Genomic DNA, 13280 nt, shown 5'->3' with positions numbered 1-13280 from the left:
GCACATCAAGTGAGGAATGGCTGAACAAGTATATCATCTTCAAATCTAAATTGCTACTACAACAAGTTATAGTATAGGAATGTGATGGAATACTATTGTGCTGTAAGAAATGATGAAAGGAATAATTTCAGAGAAACCTGGGGAGAACAATTTATACAAAGACAACAATGTTGTAAAGGCAACTTTGAAAGACTTAGGAATATATATATGACCAACCAATAGTATAATGACCAACCATGATTCCAGAGGACTAATGATGAAACATGCTACCCACCTCCTGATAGCGAGGTATGGCACTCAGAATGCAGAATGATGTTTTATTTTAAATATGGCCAATGGGGTTTTGCTTTTCTTTCTTACTAGTGGGAGAGGGAAGGAGGAATGAAAAGGAAAGAAGATAGATTTTCATTGATTGGGGAAAAAATTTAATTTTACAAAAATGAACATGGAGAACTACTGTGGATCCTTACTGTGTCTGCTTCTAACTGGGAAGCCAGGATCTTTCATAATTCTGAAGAAAAATAAAGGAACTTCATACTAAGATGGCAGAGAAAGAGGCAAATCCAGCTTACAAGTATCACAACAACTCATCTCCTAATCTCTGAGTACTTGGACCCTACTTCCAAGCAACTTAAATTGGATACAGTATGGAGTCAGAATATTTGAGTCACACATTTACCACCTGCATGACTTTAGCAAACCTTTATAGGGTTCGACTTCCTCATCTGTAAAATGAGGGGTTTGACCAGATGAGGTTTATTCCAGTTTAAATCTATGACACTGCAAAGAATATAAGGGTGGACATTCTAAGCAAAATTTTGAGAATACAGGGCATGTTTGCAGCAAATAAAGGTGCAGCCAGAAGCCTTCAAAGCAACTCTCCTACCTGCAAGTCTGAATCAATGCTGCCCTTGTTCCCTCCTCCAAAGAATTCCCTCTCAACAACTTAATCCCCAGTACTTCACTCTCCCCAGTAATCAGTAAGTCTCTGGGGAATAAATTAAAAGTAGTTCTTTACCACAGAAAATCTGGACTATCCTAACCTAAAAGATTTTATACTGAATGCTGTATAAGAACCACTTAACATAAGCAACTCCATTGACCCTTAAGGTAGAGGTCATATGGTGGCTTAGCAGCTGCTGGTTCTCTTCTTCTTGTTTCAGCACCCAAAAGATGTTCCAATTTTGATTCCCAGGAAAGTCTGGACCCCTCCAAATATGTCACTCACATGCATGGAAAAAAATCTTCTCTTTTATTGGTAGATATCTTTTAAAGAGACTGTTCCACAAATAGTTAGTTGTCTAATAAAAACCTTGAGCAGTCTGACCCGCTAACCAGAAAGTGGTCTGTATTCTACAATACATTCACTTGGTATTCATGTTGTATTCTATTAGCTAGAAAGCTTCATATAGGTCTTATCTCCCCTATTAGACTACATGCTACTTGAAAGCAAACACTATATATAATTCATCTCTGTGTCCCTGAGTGCCAAGATTACACTTAGATATTTGTCAAATGAATGAAGAAACTGAAGAAAAGAGGCAAAACCTCACAAGAGCAAGACAGCACCAAAGGGAAGGTTTTAAGGAAAGTCTCTGCACTAAAGGTAACCTTAGTAGAAAAAACCCTAGACTTTGAAGTCAGGAGTTCTGAGTTTTATCTCAGCTCTTCTATTTACGTAGTTTGAATACAAAAAAAAATGTTAGAGCTGATGAAGGCTAGGGACATCATCTAAATCTAAGTCCCTTGACCTCTCTAAGTCATAGTTTGCTCATCTATTTAAAAAATAAAAAAAATAAAGATGCTTGGACTCCTTGTTTTAGAGTTGTAATGGACTACACTAGGAGGTCCTTAAAGTGTTAGAGAAATAGGAGTTACCCTTCATGCTTTTGACGCCTGCTTAATTTACCTGGAAAATGGAAGCTCTTCAAGCAAGTATTCTGGGGCATGTTCGGGTCAGCCATGACATTTCAGCCAGGGCTTTCCCTCAGCCCTTAGCTTCCCATTTGTAAAATAAATGGTTTGACTGGATGATCACTAAGATGAGAGAGCTTCACTAACAAGCTAGGAACCTGTGAATTTTCTTCCTAAATAGGTTCTGCTATCCTGCAAGGGGAGAGGAAGGGAAGGAAGAGGGCAGAATGGAGGCCCGAACTGAGTTCCATCTTTCTGTCACAGAGCTGCATTTCCCTTCACTCTCCCCACCTTAACCATGCCAATGAGCCCTGCCTAGAAAGTCTAATGGAGCTCCCTATAAAATAACACAACTAAGAAAAAAGATTCAGAAGTTTCAAAGAACCAGAAAAATAGGAGAATTGGAAAGAACCTCAGAGAACATTTTCTCCAGCCTATACCTGAACAAGAACTATTAATTACACTATCTCCAACAAACAGGACTCTGACTTCTTGGAAACCTTGAGCAAAGGGGAACTCGCTACCTACCAAGGTACTGTATTCCATCTTTGGAAGGCCCTGACCATTGGGGAGTTTTTCCTTAAGCTGAAATTTGAGCTTCCTCCTGTTCACAATTATGCCCTCTAGGGTCATGCAGAACAAGTCTTAGAGAAAGGTGAGGAGAACTGGTAGCTATGAAGTGGTAGGCACTTCACAATCCTTCAGTGGGTTCTGAATATCTCTTTTTAACTGTTAAGTCACTACATAGAGGAGAGATTAACTCTGTTTCATCTTTAAATGCTACAACCAGGACTAGGAGTCCAGCAAAATACTTAGAATTGAATTAATTCCACAACAGGTAAAAAATTCCATCTTAACAATAACACTTTTAAATGTGAATATTTTCTCCCCAACAAAACTGTTTCAGTTCCATGCAGGTAGGCCCAGAGAAACGATGCGTTATTAATCTGGTCTTAACAAATTCTAAATAGACAGTCCTGAGTTGTGAAGACCTTCCACTCTTACAGAGATTCAACATTTCTGACTAAAACTTTCCTTACAATCATTGTCTTGTAAGGACTATTAAGAACTCTTCAATCTTGATACTTCATCTCCCACCCTTTTTTTTTTCTTTCATCCTGGAGAAATAAACTTTATTAGGCCCCAAGGATGGATAATCACAAGTCAGAGGCACTGGTACCTTCTATTCCCTGCATTTCTTTCCTTCCTAACAGAGAAGGAAGCCATAGGCCATTCCCCATACTTAGGACAAACTTCCTCCTTATCCTCCCTCACTTCTTTGAATCCTTGCCTTTCTTTAAGGTTTGACAAAGGTGCCTTCTCTCTAATGAAAACTTCCTTGATCCCTTCCAGTTGTGAGTTCCCAGTATCTCTTAATATTATCTTGAATATTTGTGTATATTGTATGCCTCCATTCTGGCAGATGAATGTTTATCTCCTTGAAAGCTATTTAGCCAGTGCGTTGTTCACTGCAGATATTAATAAATGTTTGTTGAATTGAAGGTCTCATCAGCTATCGTGGATTCAATTATCATCCCTACGCAAATGACTCTCAGCTCTACACATCTAGTCCTAATCTCTACTGAGCTCTATTCTTGAATCAATAACTAACTATCTATTGGACATTTCCAACTAGATGTCTCTTAGGCATCTCAAACTCAACATTTCTGAAAGAGATCTCAATTATCTTTTCCCCACAAATCTATCCCTTCTACAAACTTCTCCATTTCTGTTGAGGATACCACCATTCTTCCAAATAGCCAGGTCTAAAAACCAGTGAGGACTGTTTCTTCTCCCTTGCCACTTGTATCTAATTAATTGCCAAGCCCCCTACATTCCTTACATCCTACATCCTTAACATCTCTCAAATTCATCACCTTCTGAAAAGAATATTCACTGGATGATGACTGGTGAGAAAATACATTGGATGAGGGTGAAGTGACACCAAAGGCTCTGCCATATGTGTTATGTCCATATAATTTCCTCTCCTATAGAAATGCTCTCCTTTAAAAGTATTTCTACGTTCATAATCATTTTCTCTCAGGTATGAATTTTCTGATGCTTAGTAAGCTGTGAGCTCTGACTGAAGGCTTTTCCACACTCCTGACAACTATACGGTTTTTCTCCAGTATGAATTTTCTCATGTTGAATAAGGGATGAACTCCTACTGAAGGCTTTCCCACATTCAGCGCATTCATAGAGTTTTTCCCCAGTGTGAATTCTCTGATGTACAGTTAGTTGTGAGCTCTGACTAAAACCTTTCCCACATTCAACACATTCATAAGGTTTCTCTTCCATATGAATACTTTGATGTTGAATGAGGTGGGAACTCTGAGTAAAAGCTTTCTCACAAACATTACATTTATAGGGTTTCTCTCCAGTATGAGTTCTCTGATGACGAATAAGTTGTGAATTGACACTGAAGGCTTTACCACATTCATCACACCCATAGGGTTTTTCTCCAGTATGGGCTCTCTGATGCTGAATAAGTTGTGAGCTCCAACTGAAGTCTTTCCCACATTCATGGCATTTATAAGGTTTCTCTCCATTATGCGCTCTCTGGTGTAAAATAAGGTGTGAGCTTTGACTGAAAGCTTTACCACATTTATCACACTCATATGGTTTCTCTCCAGTATGGATTCTTTGATGCTGAATAAGGTGTGAGCTGCAGCTAAAGCTTTTCCCACATTCAAGACACTCATAGGGTTTCTCTCCAGTATGGACTCTTTGATGTTGAATAAGATTCGCCCTCTGACTGAAAGCCTTATAACATTCATTACATTTATATGGTTTCTCTCCTGTGTGAGTTCGCTGATGTCGAATAAGTTCCGAATTTAGATTGAAAGCATTACCACATTCATCACATTTATATGGTTTCTCTCCAGTGTGAGTCCTTTGATGTCGAATAAGTCGTGAGTTTAGACTGAAGGCTTTTCCACATTCATCACATCCATAGGGTTTCTCTCCAGTGTGAATGCTCTGATGCTGCATAAGTCCTGAGCTACAGACAAATCCTTTCCCACATTCATTACATTCATAAGGTTTCTCTCCAGTATGAATTCTTTGATGTCTAATAAGATTAGAGCTCTGACTGAAGCCCTTCCAACAATCCTTACATTTATAAGGTTTCTCTCCGGTATGAATTCTCTGGTGTCGAATGAGTTCTGAATTGAGATTAAAGACTTTTCCACATTCATCACACCCATAAGGTTTCTCTCCAGTATGAATCCTCTGATGTCGAATAAGATCTGAATTGTATTTGAAAGTTTTGCCACAGGTATCACATCCATGGGTTTGCTCTCCCATAGCATCACTCCGGTGTAAAATGAAACTTGGATTTAGACCAAAGTTTCTCCCAAAATCACCACATTCCAGATTTTTTTCATCAGTGGAGGTTTTGTTGTGGTTTATAGTCACTTTCCTGAAACCTTTCTCCTGGACAAAAGATCTCTCCAGCATCACCTCAGTAGAATTTCCCTGATTATTTTCTAACTTTCCCCCAAATGCACAAATTTCTCCAAAAACAGGTTCTTGAGGAGCATCTTTTAAAGGTATTTCTGAAGTCCCTCCAGGAGATTCTATATCTTCTGATATATCCTCTTTTTTATAAGATGTCTTGTTTTCAGTACCTATCTCAGAATCTGAAACAATAAACAAAAATGTTTTCTGTACTGGGAGAAAGGCAACTTCTAGAAGAATATAATCATCGAAATAAGGTCTAAGAGAAGTAGATGGCTTTGATAACCCTCAAAATTGTCTTCAAAAGCTAGAAGGAGAAAGGAAGTGGTAAGTAAGGGCTGGGTGACATGGAAGAATGAATTCTTGGGGAAATACTCTATACTCAGCACAGTGCCTGGCACATTGTAACTGCTTACTAAATGTTTTAATCTTATTTAATCTATATTAGAGGCAAAGGGAACAGATAAGGAGAGCCAGTTGAGAAGGGTGGGAGGTTTAACCAAGGGACAGACAAGGCAGAGGAGCTCATGATTAGCAAGAAGCTTAGTGAATGAACAAGAAGCAAAAGAGGCAAAATGGGGCTAGACAGACAGGAGATTTACAGAGTAGGGGCTAGGCAAATGTTGAGGAGATGAAGAAGTGACATCCTGAGCAGGTATGAATGACAGATTAAGCCAGAGAAACCATTGCAGGGAGCAAGAGTTAAACACAAAGTAAAGAGCTCCTTCCAACTGGTTCCATTGTGCTCATCACCTGGGTACTCCTGAGATATGCTGTGTCAACTTCTCATTCTAACAGGAGCCCTTGAGGGAAAACCAATGACAAGGTAGCCCTTTCCCTAGTCATATCAACTTTTCTCACATCACTGACAATGGGAATAGTGCCTCCCTTTGTTCTCAGAGCCATTCCCTTCCACCATGTTACAGACTCTCTTCCTATAACAATTCACTCCCTTAGATTGCTTCTCCTCAGCCTACAATCAGAACCATATCTTGCTAAAGAATCTAACACTGGATATATAACCAGCACTTGATATAATTTCTTCTCCTCTGAGGTCTTCTCTATTGGACTCTCTCCAATCTGACTTGTGAGATAACATAAAGAACGACAGATTTCTTACAATCACCAAAAGCCTCCTGACAATTCTAAGTGACCCTTCTCCCTTCGCATCCTCCTTAATTGTTCAGTTGCTACTGATACCTAATGCTCAGGGCTTTTTTCTCAGCAACATTTCTGACCTAAGCCCCTTAGATACTGCCTCAAATGGTTTACATCCTACCCCTTTACCAGTCCAAGAGAATTTTTAGAAGAACTGTATCAAGCCACTTTCTTTGAGAGTAGGACCTCCTCATAGCTTTATCCTCGGTCCTTTATTCTTCTCACTATATAGCATAATCTTAAGAAATATGATTGTTTTCCTTTGGCCACATGTTCCTTTGACATCACTGTCCTGAAGAGTTGCCTGGGGCACTGAATACAGTGCTTGGCACATAGCAGGCACTTAATAAATGTTTATTTGATTGATTAATTGATCTGCCCAGGGTCACATAGCAACAGCAATTAGAGGCAACACTTGAACCTAGATCCTCTTGATTCCAAAGCTGGCCCTCTCTCCACTACACCATGCTGTTTCTCCATAGTAGGTACTTATTAACTGTTTTCAAACTCCTTTGCTTGACTTTAAAGGTCCTCTACAATCCAATGCCTACCTTTCCAACAGAAATTCAGAGTATTTCCCATTATGCACTCTATTCTCCAAACTGGATTATCCTCTATTCCACAGACAAGTCCTGAGCTTTTCCATCTTGGTTCTTTTATTCACAATGTTCCCTCAGGCTAAAATGTCCTTCCAACCCTACCTTACTTGCTCAAGTTCTATTCACCTATCAAGCCCCACTCCAATGCCACTTCCTTCATTAAGCCTTTCCTGATTCCCCATCTGCCTTCCTACTTGGACTTCACCTAGTACTTTGTTTTGCATCTCTCTTTGTTCTCAGTATACTATGTCTTATAGTCATATATGTACCTTAACTCACTACTACAAGACTATGAACTCTGGGAGAGCAGGAACTGTCTTACCTAAATTCTGTGTGCCCCTCAAGTGACTATCACATAGCAGGCACTCAGTTTCTTCATGCATAAAATGAAGAAGTTGGATTGAATGATCTCTATGTTCCTACCACCTCTGTGATTAATAGCTAAAGTCCCTTGTAATCACAAATCTCTTCCAGGGTACCCTAGTGTTGTTGTTTTCAGTCATTCAGTCGTGTCCAAGTCTTCATAACCCCACGGACCATACTGTCCATGGAGTTTTCTTGGCAGATAATGGAGTGGTTTGCCACTTCCTTCTCCAGTGGATTAAGACAAACAGAAGTTAAGTGACTTCGCCAGGATCACAAAGATAGTAAGTGTCTGAGGCTGGATTTGAACACAGGTCTTCCTAACTGCAGGCCCAGCGCTCTATCCACTGAGCCACCCAGTTGCTTCAAAGTGCCCTAGGTGCTGGCCCCAAATTCCTAGAATCTATAGGCTTCTCTGTGAGACCCATGAAACATACTTGCAGCCAGCTGGAAAATTCCTACCTAACACTCTGCCCTTTCCTGGAAATTTTCATACTCTATGCTTATACTTCCTATTTGATTCAACTAGAGCCTCTTGCAATAGCCAGTACCCATCAACTTCCAACCTGTGACAATACAGACAGAAAACAAAAGGGACTCACCTCAGTAAGAATTCCCTCCTTCCCCAAAAAACTCATTACCTTCAGCTGCATCATTGAGCTATCCTGGTATAAAAGCACTATAACTCAGGCATCCTATACCAAATAGAGGTAATGGCGACCTCAGTGGAACTGGATGTGCCAAGTCCAAAGAAGCCTTCCTGCAGAACTAGCACTGAGGCACCCTGACTTATTAGCCCGTGATCCAAAGACTGACCTACCCAGTGTCCCAATAACCATACTAGGTATATATCCCTCCCTTGTTGCCCTTTTATCTTCCATTCTCCAGTTGTCAAGAATTTCATTTTCAGCCGTGAGTTTACCTTTGTGTGAGTTAAAACATACTATAATAATGTACTATTAATTTATGCATTCCTGGTCTGTATGATTCTTTTGTGAAATCCCTCCTAAGTTCCCTGGATATCTGTATTTCTCTTATACATATTTCTGTATATTGTATTCTTCTATAATTACTCAAGGCCACTTCCCATTATTTTCTTTACTTTTACTCCTCAACTTTTTTCCAAAGCAAGTATGACTATTTTGGAAGATGATGACATAACTCCCACTGACACACACACTTTCTCTCTCTCTCTCTCTCTCTCTCTCTCTCTCTCTCTCTCTCTCTCTCTCTCTGTCTCTCTTTCTCTCTCTCTCTCTCACCTCTTTTCGAGTCTTTCCGGGTGTCTTCTCTTTCCTCAGTAACCTGCAGTTCCAGGTCCCATGGTTCTTCTCCTTGTTCCAGCTGGAAAATCAGGTCTGGTTTGGAGACTGAAAATCCTGCTTGTGATAAAGGAAAGGTATGGGTTGGTTTGTGTTGTGGGAACTCAAAGTATTCTCAAGGCTCAGTCCTAGTCCTCTGATCTACAAGGGAACGTCAAAAGAGGCTATGATGAGAAGACAGCAAAGCTAAGTTTTCTGAAGAGACAATACTCGGGAAGGGCAAGATCAGCAAAGGAGCTGAGCATCTGGGGACAGACAGAAGATAAGAACTGTTGGTTCCCACATGCTGAGAATATAGGAAACGTTCACTAATGAGCATATTATCCCCCAAACCCAAGAATTTATGCTCTGACAAAAGCCTAACACTTATGGCAGCTAGGTGGTACAACTGGGCCCACAGTCAGGAAAAACTGAGTTCCAATCTGGCCTCAGACACTTACTCACTGTGTGACCTTGGGCAAGTCACTTAACCTCTACTTGCTTCAGTTCCCTCAACTATAGAACGAGGACAATAACAGCACCTACCTCACAGGGTGGTTGTGAGGATTAAATGAGATATTTGTAAAGTACTTTACATAGTGCCCAACACATAGTAGGTGCCACTTAAATGTTTATGCCTTTCCCCGATGGAAGTTTTATAAGTTCCCCATAGAATAGGATCTCCTACTGAGAGTTCAGAGGACAAGAAAATGGGAGCCTCGTGCCTAGCACAAGGAAGCCCCTTCAGAAGGAACAGATGTCCCAGGAAGCAAAAACATTCATCCCTGAGTACAAAAGGGATAAAGGAGCTCTGAACCCCAAGTCACAGCTTAGTAGAGCTACTCAACAACCTAACAACCTTTGAAAAATGGGAAAGTTAGAAAACCCCAGGGGGAATGGGGCAGATTCCAGAGAGTGACCTTACCCAGGCAGACCAGGTTCCCATAATTCTCCAGCATGACATCTCTATAGAGAGCCCTCTGAGGAGAGTCCAGGCACATCCACTCCTTCCTTGTGAAATACACAGCCACATCGTCAAACATCACTGTTTCCTGAAACAACACATTCCTGCTTCCTCAGAGACAATCCCCAGGCCTCTATGGCAGACAGACTGGCATAGGGGGCAGGTTCAGTGATTTTGGAGGAAGGAGAAAGGAAACCGTGCATGTATACAGGCAGCTTTCACCACTGCTTGATAGGTCTGAGTTAGCAATCCTGGCTGTATAAAGGCTGCCTAATTTCTCAAGGACAGGATACCTGCATGCTTGAATACCTGTAGCCAGGTAACATCTTCTCTTCTAAAGTCCTCCCTGTCTAAATCCCACGGCTGAGAGCCACATTGCTGCAACCAATCTACCACTCTTCTAGGTATCTCTCCCTCTTTTTTCATGGAGCTCAGTACCTGGCTCGGCCACTGCCCTCATATGTAGAGACTTCAAAATATATGTTCCCTTGAACCTCCTGGCCTTCCAGTTCCTCCAGTCATGGGTTCATCAGTCAAAACTTTCACTCCACCTTGGCCAACACCAGGGGTGAGCACACCCCACAGCCACCCTCCCATTTTACTATTTTACCTCCAGACTCTCAAACCCTGAAACTCCCCCTTCTAACCAAAATCTCTAAGGCAGGGGTGAGGAACCTGCGGCCTCGAGGCCACATGTGGCCTTCTTGGTCCTTGAGTGTGGCCTTCTGAGTCCAAGTTTTACAGAACAAATGCTTTTATCAAGGGGATTTGTTCTGTGAAGTTTGGATTCAGTCAAAGGGCTGTACTTGAGGACCTAGAGTCCTCAAGTGTGGCCCTGAGGCCTCAGGTTCCCCACCCCTGCCCTAAGGCTTCCATCTTTCCTGCTAAAAATGTTTTAGTAATAAGTAAACACAATCGATCACTCAGAAACATTTATTAAGCACTTCCTATAGGCTAGCCACTGTGCCTGGCTACAAAGACAAAAAAGAACACAGCTCCTGCCCTCAAGAAGCTAACGTTCTCGTGGGGAAATATAACATATTCACAAAGAAGTAAATACAGGATATAAATAAATGATTTTTCAGAGAAAAGGAGGCACGGGATGCTAGCAAATGGGGGAGTTAGGCCTCCAGGAGGAAGTGGCCCTAAAGCTGAGCTTTGACAGGAACTAGGGGTGACAAGAGGCAGAAGTGAGGAAGGAGAAGAGTCTGCACTTTGAGCGGACAGCTATACAAAGGCCACAAGCAGGAGGTAGAACGTCATATACAAGAACAAAGAGACTAATGTGGCCAGAATGGTGAGTATGTAAGAGGGAGTAAGGTGTAATCAGCCTGGAAAAGATTGAGAAGAGTTTTAGTGCCAAACAGAAAAGGTTCGATTTTATTCCAGAAATAACAGGGAGTAACCAAAGCTTCTTGAGCAGGGACATAACCTTGTCAGATCTGTCAGCCCTCATCATTTAAGAGGAAGAGTACAATGACAAGTCAGGGAAATAGGAAAGGTTTCCCATTATGGATGACACTTAAGCAGGGCTTTGAAAGAAGTTAAGGATTCTAAGACGTAAAGGTGAGAAAGAACTGTATTCCAGAGATGCAGGACAGCCTATGAAAAGTAAAGGAGGTGGGAGATGGAATGTCAAGTTTGGAGAACAGCAAGTTCTCCATGGCTAGAAGAAGGCTGTAAAAGGTTTTAACTGAGCCGTTTATATTTTATCCTAGAAGCAACAGGGAGTCACTGAAAATTCTTGAGCAGTGGAGTGTCTTTGTAATACCAAGTAAGATCTGAGGTCCCTTCTGAGATTTTATAAGATAATGTGATAAAACCTATATTCATTCATTTGTTTTTAATCTTTTCATACTGGTTTTTAAAATTCTCATCTTTCTTGATCTTTTTGCAGGATTTAATACTTAACTACTTCTTCTTCCCAGATATTCTCTCCTCCGTGGGTCATCATAACATTGTTCTCTCCTGGTCCTCTCCTCCTACCCATCTAACCACTCCTGGTCAGTTTCCTTTGCTGGATCCTTATTCATATCCTGCTCTCTAGAGATGGATGTTCCCCAGGCTCTATCTCAGGACCTCTCTTCTTCTCTCTCTACACCAGAGATGTCAAACTCATCAAGCCAGCAAAATTCCCACGTGGAACTGCCAGGTACAGCTGAAATCAGACAAAAACATGATTGGGAAATGTTTAACAAGATATTTAAAAATGCAACACACCCTAGATAATGCTAATTTGTGGTTTTCTAGGTCAATCTACAGCTTGCAGGGATCCCATTTCTATCTCACACTTCTGCTCTAGACCATCTATAGCATAAAGTGGCCAGATCTTGCCTCCACACCTCTTGCATGCTTTCTTCCTCCTTGTATTCTTTCTACTCAAACCCCCTCATTCTAGTTCACACCCTCACCATCTCCTCTTATTACTTCGACAGTTTCCTACTTGCACTCTTGGCTTTTGGTCTCTCCCTTTTTCTCTAGGCTAAACCAAAAATGCCTCAGCCTGGCAATAAAAACCCCCCACAATCTGGATCTCATCTACTTCTCTGGTCATATTTCATGTTACTCCACATCTCTTTCCATTCCAAACTGGCCTGCTAATGAATTCCTACAGAGAAGTTTCCAAAACCTGCCTCAGTGCCTTCATACAAGTGGTCCTCCATAGCTGGAATGTGCTTATTTGCTTTGCAGAATATTTTGCTTCTTTCAAGGCACAGATCAGGAGCCACTCTATGCAAGGCCTTTCCTGGATTCCATCCCACCCCCACCTCAGTTATTAGAACTTGTTCTCCATTGGAACCTTGTTGTATTACTTTGTATTTACTCTGAATGTGCATATATATATATATATATATATATATATATATATATATATATATATATCTTTTATCCTCCCAGGAGAATGTAAGTAACCTGAGGGCAGGGGCTATAGTGTTTTTTATCTTTGTATTCCCAATTCCCAGCAGAGCTAAGTACATAATAAATGTCTGTTGAATTCAACTGGTGATTCTCACCAACTACTATGGATTCAATTATCATCCCTCTGCTCAGGACTTCTAGATTTATCCAGCTCTCTCTCGTGCTCTCTCATGCTCTCTCTCTCTCTCTCTCTCTCTCTCACTCTCTCCCCCTCCCTCACTCTCTCCCCCTCCCTCACTCTTTCCCCGTCCCTCCCTCCACCCCCCTCTCCCTCTGTTGCTCTCTGTCCCTCTCCAGTTCCTGGAGAACCAAGGAAGAACAGGGAACCATCTATATGGCTGAAGAAAGGAGAAAAGAGTCAGGAACAAATCACCAAATGTTTGTTGGACATCTCTGACTAGATAGTTTCTGCAGACATGTCAAACTTAACATGTCCAAAACAAAACTCATTGTTTTCACCCCTAAATAATACCACCCCTCCTACAAATTTCACTATTTCTATTGAAAATACCAACATTCTTCCTCCAGTTACCCAAGTTCTAAACCTCAGAATTATTCTTTATTCTTTCCTGTCTCTCACTGCACTCCCTGCCCCCATCCCTA

The 13280-nt window shown here is 41.2% G+C and overlaps 1 protein-coding gene across 1 annotated transcript in view; it reads right to left on the bottom strand.

Annotated features, from left to right (window-relative positions):
• The window catches only part of LOC118856194 (zinc finger protein 850-like), a 39069-nt gene extending 29200 nt beyond the window's left edge, over positions 1-9869 (bottom strand). Inside the window, exons 1-3 of the mRNA XM_036766340.1 lie at positions 9720-9869; positions 8756-8872; positions 3999-5555 (exon numbers count right to left, since the gene is read on the bottom strand). Coding sequence (XP_036622235.1) covers positions 3999-5555; positions 8756-8872; positions 9720-9837 — 1792 coding nt within the window. The 5' untranslated portion in view covers positions 9838-9869. The remainder of the gene's footprint in view (positions 1-3998; positions 5556-8755; positions 8873-9719) is intronic.
• Between the last annotated feature and the right edge of the window lie 3411 nt (positions 9870-13280).

This window comes from Trichosurus vulpecula, chromosome 1, assembly GCF_011100635.1.
Source record: "Trichosurus vulpecula isolate mTriVul1 chromosome 1, mTriVul1.pri, whole genome shotgun sequence".
NCBI classification, from domain to species: domain Eukaryota; kingdom Metazoa; phylum Chordata; class Mammalia; order Diprotodontia; family Phalangeridae; genus Trichosurus; species Trichosurus vulpecula.
Note: the sequence above shows the minus strand (reverse complement) of the source record. Positions and strands in the feature narration are given on the sequence as shown.